Source organism: Balaenoptera acutorostrata, chromosome 11 (genome assembly GCF_949987535.1).
Source record: "Balaenoptera acutorostrata chromosome 11, mBalAcu1.1, whole genome shotgun sequence".
NCBI classification, from domain to species: Eukaryota; Metazoa; Chordata; class Mammalia; order Artiodactyla; family Balaenopteridae; genus Balaenoptera; species Balaenoptera acutorostrata.
The window spans coordinates 81,873,651-81,892,152 of NC_080074.1; the positions used below are offsets into that span (position 1 = coordinate 81,873,651).

Consider the following 18,502-nt stretch of genomic DNA (forward strand, 5'->3'; position numbering starts at 1 on the left):
ACTTAGGTCTTTAATCCATTTTGAGTTTATTTTTGTGCATGGTGTCAGGGAGTGTTCTAATTTCATACTTTTACATGTTCCTGTCCAATTTTCCCAGCACCACTTATTGAAGAGGCTGTCTTTTCTCCACTGTATATGCTTGCCTCCTTTATCAAAGATAAGTTGACCATATGTATGTGGGTTTATCTCTGGGCTTTCTATCCTGTTCCATTGATCTATATTTCTGTTTTTGTGCCAATACCAAACTGTCTTGATTACTGAAGCTTTGTAATATAGTCTGAAGTCAGGGAGCCTGATTCCCCCAGCTCCATTTTTCGTTCTCAAGATTGCTTTGGCTATTCGGGGTCTTTTGTGTTTCCATACAAATTGTGAAATTTTTTGTTCTAGTTCTGTGAAAAATGCCAGTGGTAGTTTGATAGGGATTGCATTGAATCTGTAGATTGCTTTGGGTAGTAGAGACATTTTCACAATGTTGATTCTTCCAATCCAGGAACATGGTATATCTCTCCATCTATTTGTATCATCTTTAATTTCTTTCATCAGTGTCTTATAATTTTCTGCATACAGGTCTTTTGTCTCCTTAGGTAGGTTTATTCCTAGATATTTTATTCTTTTTGTTGCAATGGTAAATGGGAGTGTTTTCTTAATTTCACTTTCAGATTTTTCGTCATTAGTGTATAGAAATGCAAGAGATTTCTGTGCATTAATTTTGTATCCTGCTACTTTACCAAATTCATTGATTAGCTCTAGGAGTTTTCTGGTAGCATCTTTAGGATTCTCTATGTATAGTATCATGTCATCTGCAAATAGTGACAGCTTTACTTCTTCTTTTCCGATTTGGATTCCTTTTATTTCTTTGTCTTCTCTGATTGCTGTGGCTAACACTTCCAAAACTATGTTGAATAATAGTGGTGAGAGTGGGCAACCTTGTCTTGTTCCTGATCTTAGTGGAAATGGTTTCAGTTTTTCACCATTGAGGACAATGTTGGCTGTGGGTTTGTCATATATGGCCTTTATTATGTTGAGGAAAGTTCCCTCTATGCCTACTTTCTGCAGGGCTTTTATCATAAATGGGTGTTGAATTTTGTTGAAAGCTTTCTCTGCATCTATTGAGATGATCATATGGTTTTTCTCCTTCAATTTGTTAATATGGTGTATCACATTGATTGATTTGCGTATATTGAAGAATCCTTGCATTCCTGGGATAAACCCCACTTTATCATGGTGTATGATCCTTTTAATGTGCTGTTGGATTCTGTTTGCTAGTATTTTGTTGAGGATTTTTGCATCTATGTTCATCAGTGATATTGGCCTGTAGTTTTCTTTCTTTGTGACATCTTTGTCTGGTTTTGGTGTCAGGGTGATGGTGGCCTCGTAGAATGAGTTTGGGAGTGTTCCTCCCTCTGCAATATTTTGGAAGAGTTTGAGAAGGATAGGTGTTAGCTCTTCTCTAAATGTTTGATAGAATTCGCCTGTGAAGCCATCTGGTCCTGGGCTTTTGTTTGTTGGAAGGTTTTTAATCACAGTTTCAATTTCAGTGCTTGTGATTGGTCTGTTCATATTTTCTATTTCTTCCTGGTTCAGTCTCGGCAGTTTGTGCATTTCTAAAAATCTGTCCATTTCTTCCAGGTTGTCCATTTTATTGGCATATAGTTGCTTGTAGTAATCTCTCATGATCTTTTGTATTTCTGCAGTGTCAGTGGTTACTTCTCCTTTTTCATTTCTAATTCTATTGATCTGAGTCTTCTCCCTTTTTCTCTTGATGAGTCTGGCTAATGGTTTATCAATTTTGTTTATCTTCTCAAAGAACCAGCTTTTAGTTTCATTGATTTTTGCTATTGTTTCCTTCATTTCTTTTTCATTTATTTCTGACCTGATCTTTATAATTTCTTTCCTTCTGCTGGCTTTGGGGTTTTTTTGTTCTTCTTTCTCTAATTGCTTTAGGTGCAAGGTTAGGTTGTTTATTCGAGATGTTTCCTGTTTCTTGAGGTAGGCTTGTATTGCTATAAACTTCCCTCTTAGCACTGCTTTTGCTGTGTCCCATAGGTTTTGGGTCGTCGTGTCTCCATTGTCATTTGTTTCTAGGTATTTTTTGATTTCCCCTTTGATTTCTTCAGTAATCACTTCGTTATTAAGTAATGTATTGTGTAGCCTCCATGTGTTTGTATTTTTTACAGATCTTTTCCTGTAATTGGTATCTAGTCTCATAGCGTTGTGGTCGGAAAAGATACTTGATACGATTTCAATTTTCTTAAATTTACCAAGGCTTGATTTGTGACCCAAGATATGATCTATCCTGGAGAATGTTCCATGAGCACTTGAGAAAAATGTGTATTCTGTTGTTTTGGGGTGGAATGTCCTATAAATATCTTCTTCAGTAGATTGAAAGAAGACATTTTGAGATTTTTCATTCATCTCTAATTTTCTTTTGAGTTTGACAATTTGTTGAGCTTGGCAATTAGAAAACACACTTTTAGAAACATGGAAATCCATTTTTGCTGGACTATGGATTTGTAATTCAAATAAGAGAAATTTGCCAAATTCAAACCACACTTTGTTCCCTAAATGGTACTTAAATATGTGGATTCGAAGAGGTGGCATTGGTCATTCCACAGAGAGTCAAGTGTCTTCGCCTTTCTGAGTCAAATCAGATTTAGGCTTCTTGGCTTATTGCTAAGCACTCAGGGCATTTTTATTCACAAGCTTAAGGTGTGAGGTCTGAGAAAAATGCTGCCGTACATTCCCTTTTCATGTGTCTGGTTGAATGCTTAGTAGTAGTAACTTCTGATAAAATTATGGACGGTGTCCATGATCAGAGCACATGAAAGGAAAAGTTGCTTTGTGTTTTATGCCAAACGATTGCCTTTCACCTGACCGTCATAGCAGTACTAGGAAACTAGAAAATGGTTACTTGTGAGTAATTGTTAGAACCTGAGTGATTTCATTTCATTTGATTCATTAATTAGGTGTTACCTTCTACATTGTAAAAGAAAGTGTGACGTGACAATCTCAGATGGTTGTGGAAAATGTGCCTAAAAACGAATTCAGAATTATTGAAATGTCTTAAAGTGGATTGTTAGAGTAGAAGACCAAAACAACTAGAAAAAGATCCATTGAAGCTGTGGCAATTGATCTGGGCCTTGCCACAAAGGGAGGAGTTGGAGGTGTGCCTTTTGAGGGACCCTATATTCCTGTTGGAGGGAACAGCTCAGAGATGGAAAGGGCAGGGTGATAAGGGAAGTAACAAATGGTTTGGTGGGCTATAGAAATATTTAGAGTAAAGAAAGGATAAGGCAAACCCCTCCCATAATCAGCATCAGCTTCCCCTCCCACTTCCTTCCAAAAAACCTCCCCAAATAAATCATACAATATAGGTAAGAGGGCTAGCTATGCAAATGCAGCTGTGTCAAATAGTCAGGCCTCCCTGTCTCCCAGTGAGATTGCCACCTCGGAAGGCATTCCTATATGAATGGATCATATGTATTTTCATCCAGATAGTTACTGGGGTGGAGGGCATCCCATTCAAGTATCCATTTTGAGGCTTTTTCCAACTGTAGGGCAAATCCTTCCAGATACTGCTTCTTAGTAAACATCAGCTGGTTTGCGCTGAAGGAACTAAACACAAGTATGAGTCTTTGGTATGTGTGCAGTTGGCACTGACTTTAATTCAAAGTACGTAGTGTTTGATCTTGGTGTCTGTTGCATAGCAGATGCTCAGTAAATTATTTTCTGCTCTTCCCACTTCCATTATTCAGTTTATTGTTGATTTTTTTAAAAAACTTTCTCATATATTTTTCTTTGTTCTCTTTTAAAGGAGAGGTTTAAGGAAGCTGAGGAAATATACCAGGCTGGAATAAAGAACTGCCCAGATAGCTCAGACTTACACAACAACTATGGAGTTTTCCTAGTTGATACTGGTAAGCGAGATTAAAGAAAACCTGTTCTGTTGAGATGAGATAATACTATCTATCAAGCTAAATGGCAACCACCCCAGTAATGCCTCAAAAGTAGAACTCACTGGGCTTGGCAGGAAGCTCACACCGTTGACAGTCGCATTGTACCTTGGGGCTGTCGTTTCTCTAAATCTTCAAGCTCAATTCAGTAAAATCTGCCCAATTCATATAATCAGATTGCTAAGGAAAACTCCCCAGGTGGCAGGAAGTGACCTTGATGCTTTAATGAGCAACGGTCTCCTTTGAATAGCATTTATACAAGTTTATAAATCTATGATGATGAACTGTTCTCTACAATGATGCAGAACCTGCCTCTGAATCTATTTACTGGCAGATGCTAAATACTTTTCTACAGCCGATTAAAAAGTCTTAAATTGTTTCATTGTTCTTTATGTGATACATACTATAGAAACTGTACCATTATAACTGATAGAGTACCCTTATAGGACAGGTGCTATATAAAATACACTTTATCTTATTTAATGTAAAACTTTACTGAGCAGGAATTCTGTTTTCTTTATGATTTGTACCCCGCATACTGTTGGCATGTTATGAATACTTGTAAAGAATGAAAAGATGCTTGAACTTAATACAAAAACACCGCTTTGTTCTCGTTGACTATTAGACTACCTGCCCTGCAATAAAATTCGATTTTAATTATTTTGTCCATATGAAATGCTCAAAAGGGTTTTAATTTTCTAGGATATTTGAAGCCCTTCTGTTTCTTAGGACATAAATTTACATTCTGATACACCTAGGAAACATCCCTTATTTTCACATGTAAAATTGTTTCTTAGTGCCACCTGCTGGTTCTTTGGCAACATAATAATAAATTAGGTATCAAACATTAAAAACAAACAAAAAATTGAAGAGACCTCCTGTTGGCCTGATCTAGCCCTCTTCCTTCTACTTCAACAACAAAATATCCCACCCCAACTCCCAGCCCCCCAAAATATCACTGATCACCCTCTATATTTTCCCACCACTCCCACTGTATTCTGTTTTTATACTACTGAAATTCTCCCTATCATGACCTATACATAGACCTCTACGTACGTAGAGTCTTTTGGGGCACCTCCTAGTCAAACTTGCATTCAGAGAAGGTAGACTTGAGAAGATGTCTGTGTGGGTAATAAACATTCCATGCCATGTAGAACTTCAAACTTGTCCACAATTCATTCACTTACATATAATTTCACTAGGAAGCTTCTTTGGGGAACCTTATCATACTAGAGAGACTTGATGGTGGTTCTGACATTTACCCTCACTTCCCCTGGAATTTTTGTCAAGTTTCTTAATGTTTTTGCACTTTAGAGCTTGTATCTGTAAAGTGATAATATTTTTTTAATATCTTTTAAATCCCAAGAGGCAACTAAGTGCTATCAAAAGGCAGCTAAAAAAAATACCTGTAAAAATCATGAGATCATTTAATTAGTGTTTCAAAATATACAATGCATTGCACAAATGCAAGGTGGTATTATTTTTATTTTTAAAGTCCCATTCAATAAATACCCTCTAAACAAAGATGTATGATTTAAAAAGAGATTTTCAAAATACAGCAGATACCTGCTCGTTTAAAGCAGTGCCTCAATCACTAGGTTGTGATATAGTAATTGTGACAGACCCTCAGAAATTGCTTCAGGACAGTTTTCTTTCTATAACAGCCCATTCCACTTTTTGTATAATGAGAAGCAACAATATCTTACATAAATACCAATCACTGATAATCTCAAAACATCATATTAACTAAGGCAATGGCCAGAAACCACTTTGACTAAAATAATACATTTAATAAAAGAAACAGGTTTTAGTTTTTATTGCTTTTTTATTACTAATTTCTTTGGAAGTGAAAATGAATAGTGAAATGGTCCAAAGTTAGGCAGTGGCAAGGAGAAGCCAAAATGTGAGCTAATTTACAAACTGAATAATTGGTGGTATGGCTGTAAGAAAAAAGATCATCAGAAGAGAAATTAAAGAGGTTATGTGTTTAGGGACTTCCCTGGTGGCGCAGTGGTTGAGAATCTGCCTGCCAATGCAGGGGACATGGGTTCGATCCCTGGTCCGGGAAGATCCCACATGCCGTGGAGCGACTAAGTCCGTGAGCCACAACTACTGAAGCCCGCGCTCTTAGAGCCCGCGCACGGCAACCAGAGAAAGCCCATGCGCAGCAACAAAGACCCAATGCAGCCAAAAAAAGTCCGTGTGTTTTATAATTAAGGCATGTTCTGCTCTTACCAACCTACAACCTGTTGATTACAGGCTCTCCAGAGAAGGCAGTGGCCCATTACCAACAGGCCATCAAACTTAGCCCAAGCCATCATGTGGCCATGGTGAACCTGGGGAGACTCTACAGGTCACTGGGAGACAACAGCGTGGCTGAAGAATGGTACAAACGGTAAAGTTCCTGTTTTTCACTTTGTAAGTCATCCTAAGACCTCTGCAATTGGCCATCAAATTCTTAGTTATTTGGAACAGATGCTCTCAGAATACTAGCAAATTTTGCCAATGCAGGCAATACAGATTCTCCTCTCCAAACAGAACAGTACAATAAATGGCACTTTGGGGATAAATGATATCCCAGTTAATGACTTTTTTGCCTGCTGGTTAAAGCATAGTGCTAAACCAAGGTTGGAATTTAATTCCCATTTTAGTTAGTCCATTGTTTTCTGTTGAAGCTAAGGACTACGACCCAAACCACAAATAGAAATTCCGAAAATGGATCTAGATGAAAACCTGTGCATACATCAGAACAAGTCTATCACCATAAATGGAACAGGTCCTTGGGGCTCAGTTTACGTATTGGTGGGTCACTAGAGACATCCTTATAGTCAGAGGCTGGCACTGTGATCTTTTTTTAACATTCTTCTTGATATAAAAACAAAGACCATCTGGGAGCAGAGTCTCAAACTGTGGACAGTGGTCCCTAAATCTAAGTTTCAAACTTTGGAAATGTACCTGTTAGAAGAAAATTGTCCATTTGTTTTCTCAAAATTCAGCGCCTTGCAGGTGGCACGCAAAGCTGAGATATTATCACCATTGGGAGCTCTATATTACAACACTGGCAGATATGAAGAGGCTTTGCAGATTTACCGAGAAGCTGTGTCCCTTCAGCCTTCCCAAAGGGAACTCCGCCTGGCACTGGTGAGTAGATGGACAAAAGAAAGAAAATGGAGTAGACTCATGGCATGCAATACAGGGAACTGTAGTCAGTATGCCTCAAAACGCAAACTAGAACACTATACTATATCCATTTAATGAATATTCATATAACCAATGTTAGAGCCATTCACCAAATACATGGACCCTAAAACACTGTTAAGTTTTTGTTTTGAAATAATTTCAAACTTATAAAAATTTGCAAGAATTTTAAATAACTCCCATATACTCTTTCACCCAGATTGATGAATTTTTAGCACTTTGATGCATTTGTTTATCATCCTCTCATGTATGTATGTATGTGTATATGTACACATATATAAGTGCATATTTAGGTATGTGTATGTGCATGTACATATTATTAATACATGATATTTTGTCTTGAGCCATCTGAGAATTAGAGATCTCATATCCTTTATTTCTAAATACTTCAGCAGATAGTTCCTAAGAACAAGGACATTCTCTAACCTAACCACAGTACAACTATCAAATTCAGGAAAATTAATATCAACAATATTTTTTATTTCAATTTTTGGATCATTACTCTTCCTTTTCCTTAGATTTTCAGTAAAACAAACTTGTTATCTTGTTATAAACACAGTGTTCTGTTGAAACCATAGGAAAAAATTTCTCTTTGACATAGTCAACTTTTTAAAAAAGGCACAAGTCACTGAATGGCTTTGATGTTCCTGCCATTCATACACAAATGCATGCACATGCCTAAAGAAACAAACAACAGAAGACTAAGCCTATAAACTGTGGTAAGTCAGCCTTCTCTGTGAGTCACAAGGAGATGCTGAGCATTTTTGTGGGAAGTGTTTCCTGAATGCTTTATTTGATAAAGAGTGCTTTATTTGATAAGGTGATAGCCAAGTACCTTCTAAGCCAAAGTCACTGTGGTTTTGCAGGCTCAGGTTTTGGCCGTGATGGGTCAGACAAAAGAAGCTGAAAAGGTGACCAATCACATTGTGTCAGAGGAGACTGGGTGCCTTGAATGCTATCGCCTGTTGTCTGCCATCCACAGCAAGCAGGAGCAACACGACAAGGTAGAGAAGACACTGTTTGGAGTTGTTTGGGTTCACAGGTAGAAAATGGGGTGCACCTGAATGACCCTCCAGTTGGCACGCTCACAGGGCTGAGCAGTCTTGAACATCATCAGCTGGCATAGCGTATCTTCTGGGCACTTTTCAGTTACCTACTTGATTCCTAAGATGTCCCCTCGAGACGCTATTTTCTTGGTTCATCCTTGGTCTGAAGATTTTATGTGGTATTATCTCAGTTTGTTTTCAGCTAACTCGATAATGATAAAGACTAACATTTGTATGCTTTATCATTTTCCATGTTTCCTCAAAGATATTTTATAGACTCTTTATAACAACCCTTTAAGGCAGGTCAGTGGCCCTGTGTTGCAACTGTGCTGTTTATCTCCATTTTAAAAGTCACAAGACCAGTAAATACATGAACTGATTCAAAAAAATATTCATTGAATGCCTGCTATATGCCATACACTGGGGTGGGCAGTGGGAATAAAGTGGTGTGAGAAAAAAAAACAAAAACATTGCCCTTGTCCTTGTGGAGTTTACAGTCGAAGAGGAGACAGAGATTGAGCAAGTAATCACAAAACCAGTGTGGAATTATAGCTGTGCCCGGAGATGTCGTGGAGAGCAGCATGGTCCCTAATGAGCATATAATCAAGGGACCCGGGTGGTCTGGGTGGTTAGGTTCCCTGCAGAGTGATGTGAAGTTGAGGGCTGAATGATGAATAGGAGTTATTAAGCAAAAAGGGGCAGTGCATAGCGTTCCAGGCAAGAAAAAGCACATGCAAAGGCCCTGTGTCAACAGTAAATGGCCTGTCTGAGGAATGGGCGTGAGGGAGCAGGGCGCCTGTGATATGCAGCCACCGAGGTCGCTGGGGACTCAACCCCAAGGTTTGGGACCAGGGCAAGGGTTTTATTCCTTATCCTGGAAGAAGCTTTGGGGTCTTAAGGAAAAGAGCAACATATCAGATTTGTGCTTTGAAGGGCTCTCTGGCTGCAGGGGGTGGGCCAGTGGGTGCTGGGGGCAGAGTGGGCACCAGGGCCCTAAAAGGAGGCTGTTGGAGTGGTCCAGATGGACACATGGTCAGGGCAACACAACTGACCTCTGATCTTGTTTTCTTTCAATGGGATCGCACAGCCTTCCTGAAAAGTGATCAGGGACATTTCATTGTCACTAATGTAAATAGGAAACCTGGAGTATAGAGAAATTATTTTGTCAGGGCTACTTTATTCCTTGATGAGAACATCAGAGAAAATGAAAAATGTGTTCTGATTGTCACTCACCACACTAGCTAATACACAGGAAACAAAAAGTATAGATGTTAGCGTTTAGGTTAGTTTTTCTTTATCTAACCTACATTTATTGTGTCTTAATTTCCAAACTGTATAGGCACTTGATGCTATAGACAAGGCTCTGAAGCTGAAACCAAAGGACCCAAAAGTTGTATCTGAACTTTTTTTCACAAAAGGAAATCAACTAAGAGAGCAGAACCTTCTTGACAAAGCTTTTGAGGTATAAAGACTTAATAAAATTGTTATTAAATTCATGGATTAAAATTAATACTCCCTCAATCTTTAATGAAGCGTATACATTAAAAGCTAAGATCATTGCCATGTTTTGTGGAGTGAATTTTCTGATTAATTGACATAATAAGTTTAATTTTTTATAATTCAGCCTCTAGTTTTTGACTATTAGGAGTTCCACAATACCTCTGCATTATTTTCTGAATTATCACCTTGAACCTGATGTTTAAAGCATTCTGCATTTTGCCCTCAAACCAGCTTCCCTCTCTCTTTCTCCTCCCCTCGTTCGCTCTTTTTCTCTCTGTTTGCCTTCAGTAACCCTCTATTTCAGCTGGCCTAGTGCCTGAAGAGCTTTGGCATTCCACACATCCTGTAACATTGTGCCCACACCACCCCAACCCCCTGCAGATTCCCACTCATCTACCAACACAGACCTGTGTCCTCTTTCAGGAAGCCCTCCAGACCATCCTTTCTCCCAGTGACCTTGTTTCCTCTGAACTCCTAAAAAACACTGCCTCTACCAGTCATTTGAAAGTGTCTTTTTTTTTTTATACAGAAGGTTCTTATTAGTCATCCATTTCATACACATCAGTGTATACATGTCAATCCCAATCGCCCAATTCATCACACCACCACCACCCACCCCCCTGCCGCTTTCCCCCCTTGGTGTCCGTACGTTTGCTCTCTACATTTGTGTCTCAATTTCTGCCCTGCAAACCGGTTCATCTGTACCATTTTTCTAGGTTCCACATATATGTGTTAATATACGATATTTGTTTTTCTCTTTCTGCCTTACTTCACTCTGTATGACAGTCTGTAGATCCATTCACATCTCAACAAATGACCCAATTTCTTTCCTTTTTTATGGCTGAGTAATATTCCATTGTATATATGTACCACATCTTCTTTATCCATTCAAAAGTCGATGGGCATTTAGGTTGCTTCCATGACCTGGCTATTGTAAATAGTGCTGCAATGAACATTGGGGTGCATGTGTCTTTTTGAATTATGGTTTTCTCTGGGTATATGTCCAGTAGTGGGATTGCTGGATCATATGGTAATTCTATTTTTAGTTTTTTAAGGAACCTCCATACTGTCTCCATAGTGACTATATCAATTTACATTCCCATCAACAGTGCAAGAGGGTACCATTTTCTCCACACCCTCTCCAGCATTTGTTGTTTGTAGATTTTCTGATGATACCCATTCTAACTGGCGTGAGGTGATACCTCACTGTAGTTTTGATTTGCATTTCTCTAATAATTAGTGATGTAGAGCAGCTTTTATGTGCTTCTTGGCCATCTGTGTGTCTTCTTTGGAGAAATGTCTGTTTAGGTCTTCTGCCCATTTTTGGATTGGGTTGTTTGTTTTTTTCATATTGAGCTGCATGAGCTGTTTATATATTTTGGAGATTAATCCTTTGTCCATTGATTTGCTTGCAAATATTTTCTCCCATTCTGAGGCTTGTCTTTTCGTCTTGTTTATGGTTTCTTTGCTATGCAAAAGCTTTGAAGTTTTATTAGGTCCCATTTTTTATTTTTGTTTTTATTTCCATTACTCTAGGAGGTGGATCAAAAAAGATCTTGCTGTGATTTATGTCAAACAGTGTTCTTCCTATGTTTTTCTCTAAGAGTTTTATAGTGTCTGGTCTTTTAGGTCTCTAATCCATTTTGAGTTTATTTTTGTGTATGGTGTTAGGGAGTGTTCTAATTTCATTCTTTTACATGTAGCTGTCCAGTTTTCCCAGCACCACTTATTGAAGAGGCTGTCTTTTCTCCATTTTATATCCTTGCCTCCTCTGTCATAGATTAGTTGACCATAGGTACATGGGTTTATCTCTGGGCTTTCTATCTTGTTCCATTGATCTATGTTTCTGTTTTTGTGCCAATACCATATTGTCTTGACTACTGTAGCTTTGTAGTATAGTCTGAAGTCAGGGAGTCTGATTCCTCCAGCTGTATTTTTCCCTTAAGACTGCTTTGGCTATTTGGGGTCTTTTGTGTCTCCATACATATTTTAATATTTTTTGTCTAGTTCCATAAAGAATGCCATTGGTAATTTGATAGGGATTGAATTGAATCTGTAGATTGCTTTGGGTAGTATAGTCATTTTCACAATATTGATTCTTCCAATCCAAGGACATGGTATATCTCTCCATCTGTTGGTATCGTCTTTAATTTGTTTCATCAGTGTCTTATAGTTTTCTGCATACAGGTCTTTTGTCTCCCTAGGTAGGTTTATACCTAGGTATTTTATTCTTTTTGTTGCAATGGTAAATGGGAGTGTTTCCTTAATTTCTCTTTCAGATTTTTCATCATTAGTGTATAGGAATGCAAGACATTTCTGTGCATTAATTTTGTATCCTGCAACTTTACCAAATTCTTTGATGAGCTCTACTAGTTTTCTGATGGCATCTTTAGGATTCTCTATGTATAGTATCATGTCATCTGCAAACAGTGACAGCTTTACTTCTTCTTTTCCGATTTGGATTCCTTTTATTTCTTTTTCTTCTCTGATTGCTGTGGCTAACACTTCCAAAACTATGTTGAATAATAGTGGTGAGAGTGGACACCCTTGTTTTGTTTCTGATCTTAGAGGAAATGCTTTCAGTTTTTCACCATTGAGAATGATGTTTGCTGTGGGTTTTTCATATATGGCCTTTATTATGTTGAGGTAGGTTCCCTCTATGCCCACTTTCTGGAGAGTTTTTATCATAAATGGGTGTTGAATTTTGTCAAAAGCTTTTTCTGCATCTATTGAGATGGTCATATGGTTTTTATTCTTCAATTTGTTAATATGGTGTATCACATTGATTGGTTTGCATATATTGAAGAATCCTTGCATCCCTGGGATAAATCCCACTTGATCATGGTATATGATCCTTTTAATGTGTTGTTGGATTCTGTTTGCTAGTATTTTGTTGAGGATTTTTGCATCTATATTCATCAGTGATATTGGTCTGTAATTTTCTTTTTTTGTAATATCTTTGTCTGGTTTTGGTATCAGGGTGATGATGGCCTCATAGAATGAGTTTGGGTGTTTTCCTTCCTCTGCAATTTTTTGGAAGAGTTTGAGAAGGATGGGTGTTAGCACTTCTCTAAATGTTTGATAGAATTCACCTGTGAAGCCCTCTGGTCCTGGACTTTTGTTTGTTGGAAGATTTTTAATCACAGTTTCAATTTCATTACTTGTGATTGGTCTGTTCATATTTTCTGTTTCTTCCTGGTTCAGTCTTGGAAGGTTATACCTTTCTAAGAATTTGTCCATTTCTTCCAGGTTGTCCATTTTATTGGCATAGAGTTGCTTGTAGTAGTCTCTTAGGATGCTTTGTATTTCTGCCATGTCTGTTGTAACTTCTCCTTTTTCATTTCTAATTTTATTGATTTGAGTGTTCTCCCTCTTTTTCTTGATGAGTCTGGCTAATGGTTTATCAATTTTGTTTATCTTCTCAAAGAACCAGCTTTTAGTTTTGATCTTTGCTATTGTTTTCTTTGTTTCTATTTCATTTATTTCTGCTCTGATCTTTATGATTTCTTTCCTTCTGCTAACTTTGTGTTTTGTTTCTTCTTCTTTCTCCAGTTCCTTTAGGTGTAAGGTTAGATTGTTTATTTGAGATTTTTCTTGTTTCTTGAGGTAGGCTTGTATAGCTATAAACTTCCCTCTTAGAACTGCTTTTGCTGCATCCCATAGGTTTTGGATGGTCGTATTTTCATTGTCATTTGTCTCTAGGTAATTTTTGATTTCTTCAGTGATCTCTTGGTTATTTAGTAATGTATTGTTTAGCCTCCATGTGTTTGTGTTTTTTACATTTTTCTCCCTGTTATTCATTTCTAATCTCATAGCGTTGTGGTCAGAAATGATGCTTGATATGATTTCAGTTTTCTTAAATTTACTGAGGCTTGATTTGTGACCCAGATGTGATCTATCCTGGAGAATGTTCCATGCACACTTGAGAAGAAAGTGTAATCTGCTGTTTTTGGATGGAATGTCCTATAAATATCAATTAAATCTATCTGGTCTATAGTGTCATTTAAAGCTTGTGTTTACTTATTAATTTTCTGTTTGGATGATCTGTCCATTGGTGTAAGTGAGGTGTTAAAGTTCCCCAGTATTATTGTGTTACTGTCGATTTCCTCTTTTATAGCTGTTAGCAGTTGCCTTATGTACTGAGGTGCTCCTATGTTGGATTTATAATTGTTATATCTTCTTCTTGGATTGATCCCTCGATCATTATGTAGTGTCCTTCCTTGTCTCTTGTAACATTCTTTTTTTAAAGTCTTTTTTATCTGATATGAGTATTGCTACTCCAGCTTTCTTTTGATTTCCATTTGCATGGAATATCTTTTTCCATCCCCTCACTTTCAGTCTGTATGTGTCCCTAGGTCTGAAGTGGGTCTCTTGTAAACAGCATATATATGGGTCTTGTTTTTGTATCCATTCAGCGAACCTGTGTCTTTTGGTTGGAGCATTTAATCCATTCACGTTTAAGGTAATTATCGATATGTATGTTCCTATGACCATTTTCTTAATTGTTTTGGGTTTGGTTTTGTAGGTCCTTTTCTTCTCTTGTGTTTCCCACTTAGAGAAGTTCCTTTAGCATTTGTTGTAGAGCTGGTTTGGTGGTGCTGAATTCTCTTAGCTTTTGCTTGTCTGTAAAGCTTTTGATTTCTCCATCGAATCTGAATGAGATCCTTGCTGGCTAGAGTAATCTTGGTTGTAGGTTTTTCCGTTTCATCACTTTAAATATGTCATGCCACTCCCTTCTGTCTTGTAGAGTTTCTGCTGAGATATCAGCTGTTAACCTTATGGGAGTTCCCTTGTATGTTATTTGTCGTTTTTTCCTTGCTCCTTTCAATAATTTTTCTTTCTCTTTAATTTGGTCTATTTGATTACTATGTGTCTCGGCGTTTTTCTCCTTGGGTTTATCCTGTATGGGACTCTCTGCACTTCCTGGACTTGGGTGGCTATTTCCTTTCCCATGTTAGGAAAGTTTTCGACTATAATCTCTTCAAATATTTTCTCGGGTCCTTTCTCTCGCTCTCCTCCTTCTGGGACCCCTATAATGTGAATGTTGTTGTGTTTAATGTTGTCCCAGAAGTCTCTTAGGCTGTCTTCATTTCTTTTTTCTGTTCCGCAGTAGTGAATTCCACCATTCTGTCTTCCAGGTCACTTATCCGTTCTTCTGCCTCAGTTATTCTGCTATTGATTCCTTCAAGTGTATTTTTTATTTCAGTTATTGTCTTGTTCATCTCTGTTTGTTTGTTCTTTAGTTCTTGTAGGTCTTTGTTAAACATTTCTTGCATCTTCTCGATCTTTGCCTCCATTCTTTTGCCGAGGTCCTGGATCATCTTCACTATCATTATTCTGAATTCTTTTTCTGGAAAGTTGCCTATCTCCACTTCATTTAGTTGTTTTTCTGGGGTTTTATCTTGTTCCTTCATCTGGTACATAGCCCTCTGCCTTTTCATCTTGTCTATCTTTCTGTGAATGTGGCTTTTGTTCCACAGGCTGCAAGATTGTAGTTCTTTTTGCTTCAGCTGAGCCTTTAGTTTTATTTAAGGTGACCACTCTTAAAATCAAGACTCAGTGGTGAGCATGCCCTTTGATGCAAAACAACAGGCAAAATATTACAAATATACCTCACGGCTATGACATTTAATGGGATACATGTTATTCAGACCAAAAAGAAGTATTTGAGAAATAAGTAACTCTCTTCAAACATTTGAAGATCTTTCATAAGGCAGAAGAAAAAGAAAGCCTTTCTAACGATTAAAACCATACCCTGGTAAAATATATGTCCTTAAAGAGATACTGAACACCATTCTCTGCAAGAATTTAAGCATGGGCTGAATAATCAGATCAGCTTTTGTGAGAGATATAAGCTGTTTCAGAAAGTACTCTAAGATTCTGTGATTATAAAAAAATTTTTCTTACAAACTCCATTTATAGTGAAAAAGGCCGAAGGGCACCATTTTCTTGCAGATCGAGGCCAGTGGGAAATTATGCACTGTTATAGAAATCACCTGGACTCCTGGCAGGCACCTTCAGCCTTTTTAAGTCCAGAGGTTAGCTCTGCAAGGAAATTACACATTTCAGTTTCCTCCACTTTAGAATCATCGACTTTGAAAAATAATAGAAATAAAGGGGACACCTGTGAACTAGAAGTGACTGTTCATTTTATTAACCATTTAAATTTCCACATATGAAGAAAATGGTTTCCACAATCTGTAGTGTTAAAGATGGGTTCTCGTTTCCCAGCCTGAAGATATTTCTTATGTATTTAGAGCTATAAAGTGGCCGTGGAATTAAATCCAGATCAAGCACAGGCCTGGATGAACATGGGTGGAATCCAGCATATCAAGGTAAGAAAATAATTCACTTCCATGTGAACCAGGTTTTCCCTTTGTATTTTCTCTTTCTTCTCTTTTAAAAGATTGAGAAACTATTGTTAATTTCCTCTTTGAATTATTTGAATACTGAAAACATAGGTGTTCAAAAATGTAATTAGACAGTTTTATGTTCACTTTGTATTATCTCGATATTGAATATCATGAAGCCATTTAAAAAATAAATATATAAATTAGATTTCATAATTTTGTTTATCATAAAGAAAATCATATGTACTTAAGTATCATCACAGAGCAGATAAAATCTGCTATATGAAGTAAAATTCTGTTGGCGCTATGCTAATGTAGCTTATTTTCCTGTGGCTTAACTCATTGTCAAGATAAAGTATTGCTATTTCCTATACTTAATGTATCTTTTATTCCCTAACCTACTGAAAAACAAGGCTGTTTGTTTGTTTGTTCTCAAAATAAAAAGCTACCTTTGAGTGAATAATTGAAAATTACCCTTGGGAGGACTATTGTCTATAATGAAATCAAAGATTCACTGGCATTCATTCATTCATCCAATTCATTTGACAAGCATTTATAGAGAATATCCTATGTGCCAGGTACTCTTCTAGGTACCAGGAATACAGCAATTAACACATAAGACAAAAATTTCTATCGTCATGGAGCTAACATTCTAGTTAGGGGGAAATAGGCAATAAGTAAATAAACACATACATACATACATACATACATACATACATACATAGAATGTATCAGATGGTGATAAGTGCTATGGAGAATAAAAGAATGAAAGAAGATAGGGAGTGCTGGGGGTAAGAACTGAAATTTTAAATTGAGGTGGTTAGGGAGGGCCTCAGTTAAAAAGTGATATCTGAGTAGAGATCTGAAGGGAGCAAGCCACTTGGCAAAATAGGGAAAGTGCATGTGCAAGGGTCCTGAGGTGTGAGTGTGCCAGTGTATTTGAAGACTAGGGAGAAAGCAAGTGAGAGGAAATGATAGAAGCTGGGTCAGAGAGGTCAAAGGGCCAGATGATGCAGGGCCTTGAAAGGAATTGTAAAGTCTTCAGCTTTCATGCCAAACAAGTTGGGGTCCTTGGAGGAATTTGAGCAGAGAAATGCCATGGTCTGACATGTTTTGAAAGGATCACTCTTGTTTAGCTAACTTATTTTCAGGCTTCTATCAGTCTTTACCCTGACAAAATAGCGAGATAGTGATTAGAATTTAAACAAAGGCTAAATAGGGTTTATGATTAAGTGGGAACTGGTCACTCTCAGAAACACAGTAAAACAAAAAGGTGATCCATGACTCTACAGATGGGAGGGGATAATGGGATAGTTACTCTGCAACTATTAGCCTTGATCTAATAGAGGAACATAGATGGTGAATCCAGTCATGACATTTATCAGAGCCCAATAAACCAAGCTCTGATCTTAATGACATTCTAGGGTGTCCAGCAGTATCTAGTTGGGAAACATAGAATGAACTTACTTTTAAAAACAGTAACATAATAATTTTAAATATTTAATTAATATATTACATAGTTGCACTTTCATTTAATACACTTAATATGTTTTTAGATGGAGTGCACCTGCATTTAAAGAAATGGGTTCAATTGTTAATTAGACAAAGTACAATAAATGTACTCAAGAATGTTCATTAAGTCTGGAAATAAAGAGAAAATAGTACATTTATTGAACTCTTCCAGATTAACAAGTGAACCCATTGCTTTAAATTTAGAAGTGCTTCCCCTGCAAAGGTATCTGGAGATTGAAGAAGGATCTATTGAGTGTATTATTTCAAAATATAACGAACACACTGATTAAAAATTAGTTTATCTTTTTTCATCTTTGCGGCCATCATGTATTAGGTTGAACAATATAAAATTGCCATGTTTGTAATTTTAAAATGTTTAATTTTAAATGTAAATTCATATGATGCAATCCAATACTAATATATAGACCAGGCACATGGCTTGGATGTAGTCATTTTGATGTCACCGTTAGGATGCAGGATTATCATTATGACGCCTTCAAGAACAACCATTAACTTTCTGTGACCTTTGCCTTGCCAGGAAGTGCATGCATCAAGCAGTGTTATCCCATTCCTGGGCCCCACTGAGCCTGAGCCTGGGTGAAGCTTAGGAAGGACTGAGGGCTGTGCAAGGCTGAGAGTTGGAATAAGGCTTTGCAAGGAGATGACACAAAGAGAGAGAAGAAGAGGCTTGACTCTTGCTCATACTACTTGGAAATAAAAGATGATATTTTTCATGAAGTTTTATGTAAAATGAAATGGATGGACCAAAAAGCTACAGTACATTCTTTATAATCAAAGAGTTGCATCACCTTGGCCATATCACAAAGTACTATTTTCAATCCTGCCTTATGACATTAATGCATTTTCTAGAATGGAACTGGCCAATAGAACTTTCTGAGATGATGGGAATGTTCTATGTCTGTACTGTCCAAGGTAGTAGCCA

General features: G+C 37.4%; 1 protein-coding gene across 4 annotated transcripts in view; it reads left to right on the forward strand.

Annotated features, from left to right (window-relative positions):
- The window catches only part of TMTC1 (transmembrane O-mannosyltransferase targeting cadherins 1), a 261,487-nt gene that overhangs the window by 237,848 nt on the left and 5,137 nt on the right, over positions 1-18,502 (forward strand). For all 4 annotated transcript variants that reach the window (XM_007175694.2, XM_057556024.1, XM_057556025.1 and 1 more), the window contains 6 exons: positions 3,815-3,917; positions 6,213-6,348; positions 6,950-7,094; positions 8,018-8,155; positions 9,537-9,659; positions 15,955-16,032. In XM_007175694.2, coding sequence (XP_007175756.2) covers positions 3,815-3,917; positions 6,213-6,348; positions 6,950-7,094; positions 8,018-8,155; positions 9,537-9,659; positions 15,955-16,032 — 723 coding nt within the window. The remainder of the gene's footprint in view (positions 1-3,814; positions 3,918-6,212; positions 6,349-6,949; positions 7,095-8,017; positions 8,156-9,536; positions 9,660-15,954; positions 16,033-18,502) is intronic.